The 19,176-nt window shown below is 32.7% G+C and overlaps 1 protein-coding gene across 8 annotated transcripts in view; it reads left to right on the plus strand.

The window, feature by feature from the left end:
• LOC108753348 (broad-complex core protein-like) overlaps positions 1 to 19,176 on the plus strand; it is a 42,608-nt gene continuing 23,432 nt past the window's right edge. For 5 of the 8 annotated variants that reach the window (XM_018494858.1, XM_018494860.1, XM_018494859.1 and 2 more), the window contains exons 1-5: positions 1 to 679; positions 1,214 to 1,407; positions 1,486 to 1,680; positions 2,248 to 2,746; positions 2,903 to 2,962. In XM_018494858.1, the coding sequence (XP_018350360.1) occupies positions 1,222 to 1,407; positions 1,486 to 1,680; positions 2,248 to 2,746; positions 2,903 to 2,962 (940 nt within the window). In that variant the 5' untranslated portion in view covers positions 1 to 679; positions 1,214 to 1,221. Of the gene's footprint in view, positions 680 to 1,213; positions 1,408 to 1,485; positions 1,681 to 2,247; positions 2,747 to 2,902; positions 2,963 to 11,309; positions 12,230 to 12,280; positions 12,601 to 17,890; positions 18,596 to 19,176 lie in introns of those variants that run through there. The other 3 variants (XM_018494854.1, XM_018494853.1, XM_018494855.1) reach the window with 3 other exon arrangements.

Below are 19,176 nucleotides of genomic sequence, written 5' to 3' on the forward strand. Positions count from 1 at the left end.
ATGGAAGGGGTCAGGAAGGAGGGTGGTCAGGCTTCTCGCACATCCCATAGTCCTATACGCGTATTACCGTACTGAAAATGGCCGCCAGCTGTCATTCGCTTGTGAAGTGTGGCTTGTTGTGAAGGAACACGACGCGGGACAACGGTTTCTCGAAGCGCGTAACATACCGCGGGGATGCGATGTACTTTTGTGACGACACGCGGCTCGTTAGCTAAGATCACATGAGATCGTGAGTGAGGGAAAAAGAGAGGGAACGAACAAGCGAGCGACAAAGTAGAGGAAAGAGAAAAAAAAAGAGCGGGGATCGAGAGAAAGTGTACGGCGCGACGGCGGTCTCCCTGACGGTGTTGCTTCCACAATTCCATGAGAGTGCGGCTAGTTTGGCTGTTTACAATTCCTGTTTCACGTGAAGTGTGTGGCTAGTTTGTTGCCCGCGCGATCGCGGTAACGCCACCGTAACGCGACCGAGTTCGGAGTCGTCCACCGCAACCGCCTCCTTCTCTTCCTCCTCCTCCTCCTCCTTCTCCTTCTCCTCCTCCTCCACTTCGATCCGTTTGCGAATCGGTCTCGCAGTAGTCGCAGTCGCGGGGCTCTCCCGGTACTCCTTGCCCCGCGATACACGGCCTTCCCTTGGGAGTTCTCTCGATTCGCTTGTTTTACACTCCTCAGGGCAATTAAGGTAAACTTTTATCGGATAACAATAGTATTCTAGATAACCTTTCAGATACTGTTTGATTATGTTCACTTGTCCGAGTCTCTTACTTTTTTATACAACGATATCTATATCTTGTGTTACATTACATGATTTTGTCTAAAATATATGTACATATGGTTTTTGTAAGTATTGAGCTTTTTTGTATGTAGTTTTCTAATAATAATATCAATGTTATAATAAATGTGGAATAAAGATAATTGTGTTATAAATGCAATAATTGCTGATTATTTTATTTGAAGGATTTGCTGGAATGGTAGTATCCACAACAATATAGCCAAACATGTGATACTAATATTTTTTTCATCACTAATTTTGGAGTTCATTTATTCCATTTTTATTAAATGTTTGTTGATCCATTGTTGCAGCAAGTCTTTCAATTCATTTAATAAAGTTTTATATATTTTTATTCAAATCAATGATATAAATTTTTATGTTATGAATATTATCAAGTTATTATATGAACATAATCTAATATATAAATTTATCTCTATATTTAAGGAAGCAGAATGGGTTCCAGTCAACAGTTCTCTCTTAGATGGAACAATTATTTAAAACACATTACTTGTGCTTTTGAAACATTGAGGTCAGATGAAGATCTCGTGGATGTTACTTTGAGCTGTGAAGGCAAAAAAATCAGGGCACACAAAATGCTATTGTCAGCATGTAGTACATACTTTAGAGATTTATTTAAGGTAAATGCATACATTTCTAGTTCATTTATTATGTGTTTAAATATAGAAACATTTTTGTAACAATTATTTATTATATAGGAAAATCCGTGCCAGCATCCCATCATAATATTCCGCAATGTAAAATTTGACGACTTGGCTGCCTTGGTAGATTTCATGTACCAAGGCGAAGTGAATGTTATTCAAGAGCAACTAGCAAGTTTTCTCACAACGGCAGAACTCTTGGCAGTACAAGGTCTTACAGATGGCACAGGAAAAGATGACACTCTAGTAGAAGTGAGTTATTAGTATATAAAATAATTTATAATTCCAGAAATATTGATCTCAGATAGAAAAGCAACTGAATAAAATAATATGTTTATAAGTTCTCTGTTACTCCCTCCCTCCCCCCTCCCCACTCTCTCTTTCTCTACTGTAGTTATAATGAATTTTAGAAAGAGTGCGTACATGCATTAACTCGCTATCATATTTATTACTATTCTTAATTGCTTGAAAACTATAGTCTTCGATTTTGTTAATGGAAAGAGAATATAAATTCCTTGCTCAATTCTCTGGAGACTTGAATTTATTTATTTGTTTTTTTAATTTATCATTGTTATTATTTGAAAATGTCTCTTATAGAATAACATAGTACTACGATTTATTTATCACCAATTAATTAAGTTCATATTTCGGATATTTTATTTACATCTTGATTGAATATATATATTTTTTTCTTATTGAAAAATCCTAGTACTGTAGTATAGGATAACAAATTCAGAAATCTAACCTGGCTTTTTAATAGCTAACTACTTTAGCATTGTATAATTTAGCATCTTATTTATGTATCATATTACTTTTAAGGATGACATAGAAATTCCCAACGAGCCTGAAGTTCAACTGCAGAACACTTCCGGTAAATCCACGGGGGATAATAAGAGGAACAAGTCCCCATCGTCTCCGATGCCATACCATGCCATTGAATTACAACCCGAAGTACCGCCAAATAAAAGGAGAAAAATTCGAGAAAATACGAATATGAATGCGGAGAAGAATTCGGCAGGGATCAATGCGAAAGATTCCGATGGGAAAACGGCGGAAAATCAGACGGGACCGGGCTCCGATCCAGTCGAAATAATTCCCCTCATGCCGAACTTAAAGCTGGAGATGCCGGAATATTTGGAACAAGATGGTAGCAGTTGTAGTTATGAAGATCAGAGTATAGGTGACAATGCACTGAATAAGATTACTATAGACGATACGTCATCGACCACGCCTGATCACGAACAGAAGGTCGACATCAGTCAAACATTTTACACGAGTCAATCGGATGGTTTGGACAGCAAACATCAATCAGATGTTGGTAAGTATCTTCGTATGTGATAATTTCTAGAAGTTGCTAAAATATTTTTTACCTAATTTATCTTGATAAGTTGTCAATTTTCAATCTTATTTATCTTATTTATCTTGATTAATTGTTAGTTTTTGCGCAGTTTGATGATTTTTTTTTGTCTGTTAGGACATCTACTATCTAAACCAAGTACTTCGGGAGAGAGAGCAACACAGGATGCGGTACAGGGTAAGTGATTATCTATTTTCTTGTTATTATCTATAAATTGTATGATAGGTTGTTTTGCCATTACAACATAATTACAACATGAAATTGCAGTAGATTCAACGAATTATTAATTATATTTAATCATAGATTATTTAAATTAATCTTTTAAATCAGAGTTCGAAAATTAATATTTTTAATTTAAGATATAATGTAAAAAATAAATTATTAAATCGCAAATTGGAGATTGTAATATATTGGAACAGTAAATTATCTTTATTTAAATTTGATATTTAATCATCTATTAGTATTCAAGAAATTATTTAAAGTATCATATAGTAACAGTAATATAATGTGATAGTATAATGGCAATACAACAAACTTCTAAGTTTTGTATCCACATGATCCACATACTTCATACGTTTGCAATCTTTTAATATTTAAAAATATGTATTTACCTGATATTTTGAATAGATAATATAAGAAAATTTTATACATTAGTTTCAATTATAAACTGCTCTGTACACAAACCTGCATTCTAACTTCAGTGGTGATGGATTAATTGCATGTACTGTGGGTACAAAACCAAAACAATACTTAAAAAATCTTGATACATGAAACATTAGTATCATAGGAGTTACTTGGTTTCATGGATTAAGATTCTGTAACAATTATTTTGTATTACAATAAGAAGGATGGTAGGATTCCTTTTTATTGTGCTATTATGATCTATTGAGTTTGAGGGGTAGTTAGTTGATTGCGTTTTCACATCAAACTGTACGGTTTGGTAGCTATGCAGCTTTGCATTACTTATACACGCACACAAATGATAATTAGAGAAAGAGATTAGGGTTAAATCCAAAGACAATGATAGTATAAGATTTACACAGTGGAAACGTTTATTTATTATTACTTTACAAAACGAGTATTTGAAAAAACAAATATCTTAGATCTTAATCATAATTTTTTCTTCGCGTGGACCTGTTCTTACTAGCATTACAAAATATGTATTTAAAGATAATTAAAAAAATCGATAACGCTTTTTACCATTTTATAAAAACGGCATCACGTTTTATTTTATATAACATATATTGCTATTAAAACTTCATTAGTTTTTGCAATACTGTGAAATACTGTCAATTGTTTTCTCTTTGACCTGATTGCTCTTGCATTATTAAACGGAATCAGGTTTGCAAACTTATTATGAAAAGATTTCTGAACATTAACGATAAATATATATGTATGATACATTCCCTGTTTTACAGGGGAAAAAGACTACTTTCATTTCCATCCGATTATATCGAGATTTACCTTCAATGTACAGAGTGCATGGTGTTTTGGATGTAAATGTATGGTACAGGCACTCGGGTGTAGGTTGAGCTGTAGATACTAGTAAGCATTGCCAAGTGCTGTATGTGTGCCGACAATCATCAACATTCCTTTTTTTAATAACTCGATCAAAGCCACCACTATGTTCCTTATGCGCACTAACTGTAAGCATACTTCTGTGTATATACTAAAATAAGAAATACCTTTCGATACTGGTTCAAGGCAACTTCTTCGTAAAAATATCTAATTCGTGTGTATAGCGCGAATCCCACTACATACACACATGGTTTATTTGCATGTAACGTTAATCTTAAATGTACGGGTATATTGATTTTTAAATGTTAGAATGAAACAGTGCAAGTCAAATTTATAGAATTAGTATTTGCTGCAAGTTTTGGCGAAGCTTATTTTGGGAAATTTTATTAATATGATTTCAAAAACTCTTTTAATAATTTATATAGCAATTAATTTTTTAGCAAGATGCTCTAAAAAACCTTTTAAATACTGTTTCGATAATGAATATTTTCAGAAATTTCATATTTTATGAATGAGGAGAGCTTCGTCCAAATTTATTTGTTTTTAATTGACAACCCAAGATGTTAAAATAATATCTTCCATTGATGATATTGCAACATAATTTTACTATAATTACATCATTATCATTACAAAAATAAATAAATTAATAATATTTATATATATATATTTCATAAAAATTGTCTCGGACGTAATTGCGAATTTCGCACGTACTCTTCGAATCACGAGCTTCCTGCGATCGTAATGATCGCTGTATTCGGATTAGGATTCTATTAACTTGCAGAATGTATCGTTACATAGATCATGAGATATTCGCGCAAATACGAACTAATTCTGAAGCAGTCAGGTGGTGGTGGTGCTCTGGTGACAGTGGCATGCGCGTGCAATCCTTCCTTAATATTTGATAATTTAAGATCAGTTCTTTCTCTTCTTGTATGAAGCAAAATTCTATATGGTAAACGGGTGCGTATGGGAAATACAGCGATCAATATTCGTTGCATATTCCTTCGAAATCCGTCATTTTCGGCGTTTTTTGATATTCTGATTCCGATATTAATATCCTAATAGGAAAATAGAACTCTAGAAAGATTAAGCCTAACAATAGATTGCATGATTAAATAAAGAAATGTTAAAGGAAATAAAGATGCATAATAGGATAAAATTGCATCAGTTATAAAACTGTACCAAGGTACAGCATGTTTTCGGATTATTTACCGTTTATATCATAGTTTTATTTTTAATACATATATTAAATAAATATCGTTTATTAAATATATATTCATACGAAAGAAGGTGGATGAAGAATGAATTTTACGGGAATAATAGAAACGAAACTTTAGATGCGCGCGCGATTCATTATCTATAAATTTCTCTTGACATTTTATTGATAAAATACATATTAAACACATAAGAAGAGAATTAATTATTTTGATGTTTTATATTTACACATTATTATATATATACTTTCTCACTTTATGCATCAGTTTAAGTTCATTGTCAATTAATCGTATCTATACATATATTCGAATTAAAATTAAACGAAAACGAAATGCACAAATCGAAAGCAATGACGGATTTTGGAAGATTATCGACACATATTTTCCTCGAGAATCTCATGAGCCTGGTGATTGTAAACGTATCTTGACCCGACCCGAAATTCTTTGGTTACAAGTACATATAACCGGAGAAAAATTAAAAAGAAAGACAAAAGAAAAAAAAGAAATAAGTGTTTCGGCAGGTAGGTAATACAAGATCTTAGCAACGATCGTTAAAGCAGAAGCATGAGTTCTTTTAGTAGTCACGACATCAAAAAGCTTGTTCCTTCTTTTCAAGTACTAATGTTATTACGTAAAATGTCGTTATCGTCTCCGCGTAATATGACTCGTTGCGTTTCGCTTCGAAGTCGATTAGTTACGTGGTCTTTTTCGCTTACTGAATCTCGATTGTGAATCTATCTATGAGCATAAAGCTGCGGATCGTATATTAATCGAACAATACGATACCTTGGATATGGAATATTTAGTCAATTAATGTGACTTAATATTAAAAAGAATAAATTTCCAATATCTATCACTATATTTAAGTTATAAGGTACATTGGGTTCACTTATCTTTATCTTGTGAAAAGATAGAAACAGACGCCATTAGATAAATAGATCGAAATTGATTTAACAGTTTTAGGACAATTACAGCTTGGGAGTAGGAGAACTGATGTCCTATAGTTGAACACATAGTTTCTTACTTCCAAGTGATTTCTGTTATTTCTTTATTTCCAAGATATTGAATTGTTCTTGAAAATTGTTTCGTCGACACGAGAGTGTCTCGCCGATAGTTCTGTGGCTGTCGTTGTAGATGTGCATTGTCGAGGTCACGATCCAAATTGAAGAGAAATTAAAACGAACGTATCGAGAACGATGAGTGCTTGTGTGGAAGTTTGCGTTTCCTATTTAGAAGAGCATTTAGTGAGCCAATTCGTAACTCATCCTGCCACAAGACGACAACAATGAACCTGCGATAAGGCCGTCTTTTTGTTCGCGACAAAAACGGATCTCGTCGGAATATCGATCTCTCGCAAATTGCGCAGCAGGAGGTCGACGAAGCCCACCGTCAAGAAACACGGGAGGCTGGATACGCGAGCATCCTAAGCAATTACGTGCAATCAGCGTCCTAAGCAATTACGTGCAATCAGCGTTCTCGTTTCAGCGTCATCGATCGCACGAAAGAGACATTTCCCTCTTTGAACCACAAAAGGTTTTGTTCTGATGGCCGATAGGCAGAGAAGGCAGTCTTCTTCGGAAGCTCCTGCGACGAACAATGAGATTAGATAGACCACTTGATTGACAGAAAAGGCGATATAAATTATCTTATGATTATTTCCACCTTTGTACAACAATTTTGACGATAAATATCTGAAAAAAATTGAAAGATTATTCGAGGGAACAAAGTTTACAGAGATGACCCGGAAGCGCTAATCTTTATGTATCCACGTGTCCTTGCATTAATCGAAGGAGAACTGATATCGCTCTATCCAACGAACTGTCTCGAGCAAATTCAGAATCGCTGGTCGATTATATCGACGTATAGGGGACGCAAAAAAAAAAAAACGTCGTGTGAGTTCTTTTCCTAAAAGATGCACGGGGATAATACAGGAGCCTGCGCATCGAAATCTAACACGTGGCGATTCCACCATATGCGCGAACGGGTTGTAATTCGCGCGAAGTAACAACAATGATCGCGATGAGAAAGGCGCGTTCGATGGTATATCAGATCGCCGATGAGACACGCACTCTGTAGAGACGGTTTTCTAGCGGCTACCGCTGCTGCGATTATGGGATTGTTGTGGTTGGTGCTGGGGATTGGTGGTGCTGCTGCTGATGCTGTTGCTGCTGATACCGTCACGGTTTATGATATACGGAGAGGTGTCTTTAATTTTTTTTCATTATTGTATAACTATATAACTGATTGCCTGCATGCCCCTACCTACCGCGCCTACTACTTCTTAAGAAAACTGACTAACCCTCAACACGGCTCAACCGAGCATTGTGTTTGTTGTTGTTGTTGTTGTTGGCCACAACACTGTGTTTCTCTTCAGGAGGGTTTACGTACGTATCTGGTCAGCCGCATAGCCTCAGCAAAGCGAACGGCCACGGGAAAGTGTGCGTGCACTGCAAGCAGCGCGGCATGGTAACGTCACGCGGCAAGCTCAGGCAGACCCGCTTCAAATGCTGGCCCTGCAATGCCTGTTTGTGCCGCTGGCCATGCTTCGTCGACTATCACAAAATACGCTCGATCCCGCACATCCCACCCCCCTAGCACCAACCCCGTCTTAGCGCCCTGTCGGCAGTGAAAAAAGACTAACTTCCATCCGCTCCGCGATCGGACCGATCGTACGAGCCGCAAGTGGAAATCGGTATGAGAGGACACCTTTGAAATAGGTCCATACACTGAAAGAGAAAGAGAGAGAAAGAAAGGAAGAGAGAGAAAGAGAGAAAGAGAGCGCTTTGATCAGCCTGTACATGACGCGATATACGCGAGCCTCTTCTGTGTATTCTTTGAAAGCGAGTACTTCCCAAGATATAGTTTCGTATAGGATCGAGTTATTGAATTGACCTGTGTTTAGCAGGATGTGATTTCGCAGTGATAGCATACGTTTTGTTAAAAAATTTATTTTGTCGGCTGGAAATACCGTTAGAGAAATATCGTTGACTTCTGAATTTTTTTGTAGTCAGAAATATTTATTACAATAAGAAAAACACATTGATTATGTCACAAATATTTTTTTTGTTAGATCTCTTATATCATGACGATATTTTTCTTCTTTAAGGCTAGAATTCATCAGCATTTTTCTTTGAGTTTCTCCCTTTGCTTTGGCTCTTAGTACCTCACTTAGACCTATATCTACCAATATAGATTAACTTTAATCTTCAATTACTCTTTATTCTTTTTCTAATTCTTAGAACTGGAAGGGGATAAATGATTAAACTGAGATTAAAGTTAATCTAAATTGATAGAAATGGACATTAGGCAATGTGTACTCTATACAAAATATTTATGCCAAACTAGTATTTATAACTTGCGACGGTTGTATTTGTAATGCTATGTACTAGAGTGCTATCCGTACGGCGATAAAACATTGTGCGCATATTGATTACGTGACATTTCATAGACATTTTGTGCGTGTTAATAATGTACATTGTTATTTATATTATATGCTTTATAGACATATTGATTGCGACTAGTTGAATGCGATCACACAATGATAGTATAATTTTTAAAAAATACTCAGTATGATGCTACGCTGTACACGAGATAACTGTTTCATTCTTCGCTCAAGAGTATAGTCGAAATTAATTTGACGTTTATTTGAAAATTTTGTTTAAAATTCGTTTATTTGAAGAATTAGATACATATGTAAAAGAATAAACTAAGACATATTCTTAATGAATGCACATTTTATTTCATAAAGATCATTCAAGATTCATTTAATAAAGATCATCTTTGTTATAAATATATTAACATCAAGACATTATTTGGAATACAAATTTAATGCGAGGTTACAAAATTAAGTACGAGGTTACAGCTTACGATAAAATAAAGCCAATTTAATTTCGACTCTTTCCGTAAGACTTATTAATATATACAATATATAGAGCCTTATCGATATAATGTATTGACGTTTTATCAGCCAGATTTATCACGTGGATATATCCAGAATCTACCTACGATCTCGTATAGAATATCGTTACCGTGAAGATTCAGATGTAACCGATTTGTTAAGAAAATATTAAGTACAAAGAACAGCAATTTCCTATCCGTTAGACAAATTAAGGTAGCTGTCACAATTTAATTCGTTACACTTGTAAGATAGTTTCAAGAAACTCAGTATATAACAAGATATATAAGATATATATAAGCGTATGGTATATAACAAACGTAACTGTCACCCAAATTAATCTGGTGCATTATCCGCTCTCTGCACAGTTCCGAAGATCTCCCAGTAAGATTAAGTTCAACTACTCTGCGAAGTAAGATTGTTTGGATTCTCGTGCTAGCGTCGCAGATTTAACTGTAAGACAGATCACGTATTGCAGTATTATCGCAAACTTCGCAATAAGTAACTGTGGACTGATTACTATTAAAATATTCATACATCATTTTCATCGTTTACACGCTGTTGAAAAAAAAAATGAAAAAAATCAAGCATTTTTTTGTTTAAATATTTTTTTTTATTTTATTAAAAAATTCCAAATATTACAAAGTTCCAGTTATTACAAAATATAATATTTGAGGTAAAGTTTTACTTCATTTAATATATGCACATGTAATAAATGATATATGAAGTTTTTGTAATTTTACAGCAAATAATGGAAAATTTTCTTTTAGAGAAATTAATTTTTTTTTATTTAAGTTAAAATTTAATTCAAAATTTTTAATTCAATTTTTTACAAATTTGCGCAAAGACAATGACGTTTTCTCTAGGAAACGAAATAATAATTGAAGTGAAGTACACAGCCAAGATATACGAAGCGTAACGTATTAATAAAAAATATTACACGACTATTTTTTAAGAACTTCTATGCTTTTCTTAAGAACTACGTCTTTTTTAACGATAAATACACGAGAAACGAATCCTTCTTTATAGATATTTTCGAACGCCTGGGGGCTTAACGAGCTTCTGAATCTCTCTTCAATGGTGTCGTGTGTCTTCTGTTTTCTCTGTCTGATCTGATTAGGCTTGCTCTACTTAGCTTGCGCTTATCACGCACGTCATAGGAAAAAGACGCCAGGAACTGACGGAAGGAGACGTAATATCGTTGCCTTACAAATATTTGGAAGCACTTTCTATCTTATATATTTCTTTTTTATTTCATTTCATTTTGCGTCTCCTTGTATAAAAATTATGTCTCAGATTGTACGCAAGATATTTTTTCATTGCAGTAAGCATCTGCAAAATATTGTAATGTAAATGGTATGTATTTGTATCAATGAGAATATTGTATAATTTTATTTTATTTATGAATATATAATTTGGAAATATTATTTAATATACGATAATAATATGATTTCATATAAAATAAGGGAAGAAGTATTATTCTTTGAAAAATAAACTGTACATAAAGATCGAAAAAACTTATAAATTATATTCATTTTTTTTATACAAAATGCAATACAAAATTATATAATTCTAAATGATGATCTCGAAGGATCGACATCTGATAGCATAGTTCATTTACTTTGCGAGTTTTACCAAGAAGTGCTTCCAAGTCTTTGAAGCAGTCTTTGATAGTCGTTGAAATTCTTCTCTCTGACGATCAGCCACGCCGTTTTTTACGGGATGGGTATTAGAATCTAGCTTCTCCGAGAAGGGTTGGAACGACACGCGATGGGGATGTTACCACTTACCCTCGAGATTTGGCTTCGACTGGGAAAAAAACGCGCGCGTGTTTTACATTCGCCGGCGTTGTGTAGCAATGCGTGGTGACGTTGTGTGTTTGTTGTTTTCTTTGTAGAACATGCCGCGGATGGCGACGACGACGACGGCGTCGCCGAGCTCGTCCCGGATGACGATTACGGTCAGTCCGGCGCTGCGGCGGACGGCCTCTTGTTTCGCTGTAGAATTTGTTGGAAAGGTTTCAAGCACCCCATGTCGTTGACACTGCACAAGGACTTGCACACGGGCCAGACCAGGTGCCCGATTTGCCAGCGCATCTTCAGTCGAAGTTACGACATGAAGGCACACTTGCTGCGCATCCACAAACGTCAGCACACATTCAGTGTGTTCGACGTCCAATCAAACTTTCAAAAGTGATGACTCTCTTTCCTCCCCAGGCTTCTTTTTCGGGTTCTTCCACCGGTTTTCTTGTGATGATTTTACGCGAAGTTAATCGTTACGCGGAATATCTCGCGGGAAGATAGTTTAAAAAGATTTGTGTTTATATAGCTTAATATTTGTCAACAAATATATTATAAGAGGCTTAAGTACTTAAAGACGAAAGTTAAACAACTTAAAATATAACTAAATTTCAACAGAGTGCAAATAAGGGGGATATATTCCCTGAATAATTTCAAGTTTAGAACGAGCTTAATTTTTAAAGTATTTGATATGTTCGCTGTCAAACAAATTTTGCATCGACAATATAACAACTGCATTACAATATCGTAATATATATAGATAACATATTTTAGTATTTGAAAATGAAAGAACAAGCGAGATGTACCCTTCGTTGTAGTTGATAAATGAGATTACATTTAAGAAAAAAAAAAGGAAAAGAAAAATGAATTATGCATAAGAATTTACGTGCTAAGCTAAAAATGATTACAATCATTATAATCAACAAAAATTCTATCTTAACATGGGTCGAACGACAGTATTTCAGTTTAGTTAAATTGTATAAAAATCTAGTTTCCAAATTATTACATTATAACATTCTAAATTATTATACACATAGTATAATGGTACAAAATCGTATGTCTGTTGTAGAATCTCTAAAAGAATTGGCAATCTACCTGAGTAGATGTCTACCTACTAGATCCTCCTATCTAAATACCTACTGTCTCGAAGACGAGCCTCCTGATAGATCTTCAAGTCCTGTAACACGGAACATATCACGTCATAAGATCCAAAGAAAGAAGGGACTAGCTAGGCAAGTAAGGAAACCCTGTAAGAGATGTTACGAGAAGAACATTACAGTATTAAAAAACCATAAGCCCGTCGAAGTAACAACGTTTTGTAACGATTGCATTGACAAACCTCACTTTTGTTTGCGTTGTTTCAACATAGTGCATCACATCACCGATTAAAGTTCCTTGAAAATCTGTTGAATAAATAATATCTTCTAATTCACTCTGATGTATTTTTAAGATTACTTTGATACATGATTTAAGATTACACTTTTTACTTTAATATTGATTATATTTTTATTTTTTAATTATAATTTTGTATCAGAAAGACGAATACATTTGTCATGAATATTTTGCATGAATACTTTAATTTTACTTAATGATCATCATGGCAGCGAACATGTTAATATCGAAAGTTAAGATATCTCGTCGAACTAAAGATTGTCGTCGATTATATACTAAGGAAAGATATATTTCAGATAAAAAATACTAAAGTATATCCTTATAAGATACCCTTTAAAGAAGAAAACATAGATAATAATTGAAAAATAGTATAGACCAAGATTTAACAAAAGATTCCACTAATAATGCACTACTATTGTAATAATGTATTGACAAATATGAACTAGCAATTTTAGTAGAAATGCATTTACATTACACACTATTTACTTTTTGCAATAATTTTAATATTAATTTCTCTTTAATAGCAACAAAGAGAGATGTTTTTTATTGATGATATTTTTTATTATTTATAAATAATGAATAACTAAAATTTTTTATTTTGTATATTTTGATATAAAAAATAAAAATCTTGCCAAATTAGTTCTATAACGATGAAGTATTTTTATTTTTGAAATATTCTTTACGATCGGAAAAATTTATATTGATTTAATTGACGTGCCATGAAATAGAAGTGTAATGTTAAAAGTGTTTAAGGATGTACAATAATTTTTAATATTTAGGGAAGTTTTAAAGACGTTTATAACACTGCATATAACATTGCAAAGCGATTAGTTTATACTCGAAAATTATTTTGAACCAGCCGTTTCTTGTATATTTTTGAGTGCTGAAAACAATGTTGCAAATCACACTTTCAAATCTGATCAACATGAGATTTCTGAAATAATTGAAACTTAAATTGCGTTAAAAATGACTTTTGTGTTTAACATTTTTTTTATAAAGAAAATTAACCTTATATTAAAATTCTGATCAGAAGCAATAGATATTTTGTTCAGCTTTTAAAATGTATTTTTTAAATATTTTTTATTATTATTTATTTTTTATAATATTCTGGTAATTTTTATACATTATAATTTTTATATAGAAGATTTAAATATAGAGATTTACTAACAATAAAACAGTATTTCTTGCCTATAATAATGAAGATATACGTACATATATATTTATAAGTTGGAGTTATCGATGCACATATACATAGTGTAATATTTTCACATAATGAATTTTGATATTTATTGCACTTTTTATTGTATTATTTCGAAAATCTGACATGCTGGCGAAATTTGGCGACATCGTTTTCAGAATCCAAAAATTTATGAGAAACATCTTATCTATTTTAAAATAAAAAATTTTTTTTATGGACTAGTAATATTAAATACGTAAAAATATTTTTTGTTATTATTGATTTTCTAACTAAATCTATATTGATTTTAGATTTGGTTCATACTATCTCATTGCACATTTAATTCTAAACATAATTGTTTCTAGAATTTGATTTGTTTTCGTCAGTATAATTCTGTTAATCTGGTATATTAATATAATATATTAATATGTACACACACACACACACACACACACACAAAACACGCACGCGCACACACAAACACGCACGCACACACACATACATATATATATGTAAGGTGTCTCAAAAACTATAAATAAGCTTAAGAATAGATTCTGAGATCATCTTGAAACGAAAAAGTCTTAATTATTAAAATATTGAGACTATAATAAGTTTTTAATTCTAAGCATTTAAAATTAGCGAATCATACCGCCTTAAGTTCGCGCGCTCAGATGTAACGTAAAGCCATAATCACACTACAGGTTGCTGATTATGATTGCCGGTTGTCGGTTCTATTTTAGCCAATTATGATGCAGCAAATGCGGGTTAGCTACAACGTAATTGGTGAAAATAGAACTGATTGTATTAATACAAACTGTTAAAGACGGACGTTAATTTGTTCGCCTTTCTTGTTAATATCGATTTAAGGAAATTTAAGGATTACATATGCGAATATAAGATTGTTTTTATTGACATTTCTGCAAACGATTGTGCAACCTTTTCTTTTTTATAATAATATTTTTTATTTTTACATAAAGCACAAATTCAGATAATATTTTTGTCAGAAATCTGCTATCAATTTCATATCTTATAATTTGTAAGATATGAAATTGATGACAGATTTCTGAAACAAATGTGATTGCACGATGCGTTTTGCAAAAATGTTAATAAAAACAATCTTCTTCAAAATAATATTTGCATATGTAATCCTTATATCGATATTAATAAGAGAAACGGCAAGTCGCCCAGAAAATAAGTACCGTAATTTTAACATCAAAATTAAAAACGTTATTTTGTCATGTGTTGTCAGAATGACAACACATAACATCAGCTTGTTCGCTGGATGCAGTGTTCGCTTTTAGTGTAGTGCCGCACTTGAGCACGCGAACTGTAAGCAATATGATTCGCTAACTTTAAATGTTTATAATCCAAAAACTATTATAGTCTCAACATTTGGTATTAAACTTTTTATTTCAAAATGATCTCATCTCAATGATCAATCTCAGAAATCTATCCTTGAACGTTGTTACGGTATTTACGAAACATCCTGTATATATGCTCTGTATGTGTCCCATTTAAAACTTGGAACGCAATTATCTCTCAAACAATTCGTTATTCCAAAAAATGTTTCAAATGGAACTTTATTACGAGGAACACATCTTTTGATGATTCTCTTTAGGTGATAGATTCTCTACAAATCTCTAAAATTTCATGATCTTCAATTTTTTTAAATGAAGTTATATAATTTTTTTTACATAATGTGATTTCTGTAATTATTCTGCACATACGTAAAAGTATTAAGAGATACAAAAAATTAGTAGACTACAATTAGTAATTTACAAATATTAGTAGTTTACAAGATAGATATTTATACTTTATGGACATGAAGTATCAAATGTCGTGTAAGCTATATTGATTTTTTTATAATCGTACTTTAATATTATACTTTTAGAACAGAATAATGAGATTAATCAATTAATACAAACAAAGTGCTTATTTAAAAAATTATCATTTTGTATAATTACATATTTTACACACGCGCGCGCGCGCGCGCACACACACACACACACACACACACACACACACACACACACACACATAAAAGACAGTATAGACACGTTTAATTTTATATGTGTAATGAAAAGATGTAACGTTTAATACAGTGTTATGAAAGCAAGACTTACACACTTAGAGACAGATACATGTCGGGTACTTTACGTTAGAATAATTTGGAGTGAACATGTATTATGTAAATATTCTCGCTAAAGTGTTGTTATATCATATATTATCTTATGTGTTTGTAATAATCTTACGTCGTGCGTTTCGAAATTTTTTGTACGTATAGTAGCAGTATTTACATATGTTTAATAAACTGTATTATTATCGGAAGTACGATAACTTCTGATGATACTCGATGCCATCTAATAATGCTACGAGTTTCTAATAAAATGATTGTAAAAAACAATTGTATCTTTTGGATTAACACGAGCAAGGCTATGCGCAGTCTAATGCGTTAATAGACAAATTGAAATGATAGCGCGCAGCGAGCAACAAATTAGGAATAAAATAAATTAACGGTAAGAATCCTGGTTATTTTAAAATGTCGGTTCTGTCGTTAGACTCTCAAGAGCTTACACACAAGCGTTTGGAGAAAAGTTTGTTTCTTTACTGATGTAGGAGATAAAGTTTCGCATGTCTTTATATCTGCAAGCTTTTTGACATTTCGGCACTTCCAAAGAATTCTCCTTTTCGTTTCTGGCTGGAGGCTTCATTGAATATGCTTATGGGAATTGTACCTACTCACATTGGTTAAGAGTTCTTAACACAGAATCCCGACAGTTGTATTAATGTACGGTACACATACTCGACACAAAATGCGTTGGCGAGTACGATGTATGAAGGGTCGATCCATCAGTTAAAATTAATACAATAATAATTAGGAATAGAAATTACACATTAATGATTTCTTATTATTTATTAGAAATTAGTGCTTAGCCCTCTCAAAAAAACACGTGCACACTTACTCGTAGTATTACAAATTAATTATAGCCAGTGGATCTTTATTGAAATATTTGTATTTTTAGTAATTGAGTCAGCATTGAATGAACATATAATTATAATTTAATCATTAAAATGACAATTTATAATTTATTAGAAAATATTGTTACATTTAAAAGTCCTTGTAATATCGATTTTTTTTAAGTAGTCATATTCTATAATTTATTTTGTGATAGATATAATGTATTTTTAAATATAATTTAAATGTTCATGATGGGTCGTTTCCTCTCATATTTTTGAACGTGCCCCTGACGGCCTGAGACCAAACTTACACTCATCCACAATAAAAATGAAGCATTTAGTGCGATGCAGCGTATAATTAATTATCTAAATTTAACATTTAGATTTAGCCGTGCATTAATATTTTATAAGCACACATCTCATATTTAATATGTTTCATTCAAACGGTCTTTAAAATTTTGGTTTTTTTGGTAATAACTATAAAAATCTTTTATGTATTTATATATAGAAAAAATTTTCCGAGGACTCAAGATTTCTCTTGTTAAACTTCTTAGAGTCTTAGAATTCTCTATCTTAGTTTTCATTTTATCGTATAATATAATGTAATAAGGATTAATACATAATTTATAATGTGATAGTATATATTATATAATGGAATATTATTATACATGTTATAGTATTTAGAAAATTTGATATAATTTATATGCTATATATCACTCAATATCCTATCACTCAATAACAGTTTACTTAACTTTTTTAAACGATATTTTTTAAACCGCTATATACAAAACTTTATGAATGATTTATTATCTTTATTATCGTTTATTTCGGTGCTAAATTCTTTTTCAATTCTAGTTAAGCATGTTATTGCTCTCAGTCTTTCATAATTTTGAATTACTCTAGTGTCCCGACTATAAAAGAAAATCTATTGTGTACCGATGTGTGCTTATCGGGATTATCTCATTATCGTATCTTCGAGCAAAAAAAAACAACAATTAACACATCGAAAACAACTGAAACCGCGAACTGACGAAGCACAAAAAAAAGACAAGAAAAAAACCAGAGAAAAGCATCTCTTCGCGCACGATGAAATTATTACAATAAAGTATGAGACCGTGTGTGTATGGGAAACACTTTGGATTGTGTGCGCAGAATCAGAGCACAATTATGGGAAGCATCAACCGCAACAACCACCACTACAACAACAACTACCACCTGAGCCACCGCAGCAAATGAGCCTCATTCTCGACGGGGCCAGGCGCAGAACTAAGCTGCACTACGTCGTGGAAAGCGGTCGTTGGGTGTGCGACGTCTGCGGCCGAACCTACAATCGTGGCGATTCCCTAGCCCATCATCGCAGTATACACAGGGGCGACACGATCTGCCCGATCTGTCAGACCGTCTTCACGCGAAAATACACCATGCGCTGTCACATGGTGAACGTGCACGGGGTCAAGTAATAACGGCCGCGGATGTTGCAGGAACGGTGGCATGAATAGAGAAACTCGAGGAACGTTACGCGATCTTCGTTCAGAATTGGGCAGGATATTTTAGCGTTGGTCTAATTTTTAACGTCATTCGCGCGAAAAATTAGAGCACCCCAAAAAAATTTAGGACGCATCCTCTGCAAAGCGATAAACCATATAGAACGTATTTACAGGATTGGGAATGTTATTTCATAAAGTAACGCATTACCGTTACAGTTACTTTTTACGTAAAATGTACAAAAAAATCTCTCGGCATCTGAAATTCGCGAATTTTAGAATTTCGATTTCGAAAGATTCTGGGAATCTTAAGAGCTCTCTTTAAGATCCAACGAATGGAATGATTTTATTGCATATTTGTTCATATGTAACAGCTTTGAATTATCTTGACAAACTGAGCATTGCTGAAATGACTTCTTTGAGTTTTTATATATTTTACAAAGATTCTTAAAAAATTAATATATAGCGTAAAGTTATTTTTAATCCAAACAATAAATTTGCACTGATTCAACATATTTCGATTGATGTACTACCGTAATAATTCGGGAACAATTCTCATTTTATGATTTTCTCGCATCTCATGAAAAATTAAGTATCTCAGTGAAAAACATTATAGAGAAGTTTTCAAGAATGTATTTTAAAGAGGAGAAATTAAACTGTAAATTTATTTTTTAGTTCCGATTTTATTTTGTTCCTAAATTATATAAAATTAAAAATTAGTATTTTTTCTATCAAATTTTTTTTACAAAGTGATTTTTAATTTTGAAATTAAAAAATTTTTAAAAATCTATTGCAATGTTTGCAATTTTAATAAACTTTTTCAAAAAATTTGTTAACTTTTCGTGAGATGCAAGAAAATTACAAGTTTTCGAATTTACAAACGGTAATGTATTAAAATTATATATAATTTTATGTTTATATATATGTATATATTATATTTTATATATATTTATA

The sequence above is a fragment of the Trachymyrmex septentrionalis genome, unplaced genomic scaffold (assembly GCF_001594115.1).
Source record: "Trachymyrmex septentrionalis isolate Tsep2-gDNA-1 unplaced genomic scaffold, Tsep1.0 scaffold69, whole genome shotgun sequence".
NCBI lineage: Eukaryota > Metazoa > Arthropoda > Insecta > Hymenoptera > Formicidae > Trachymyrmex > Trachymyrmex septentrionalis.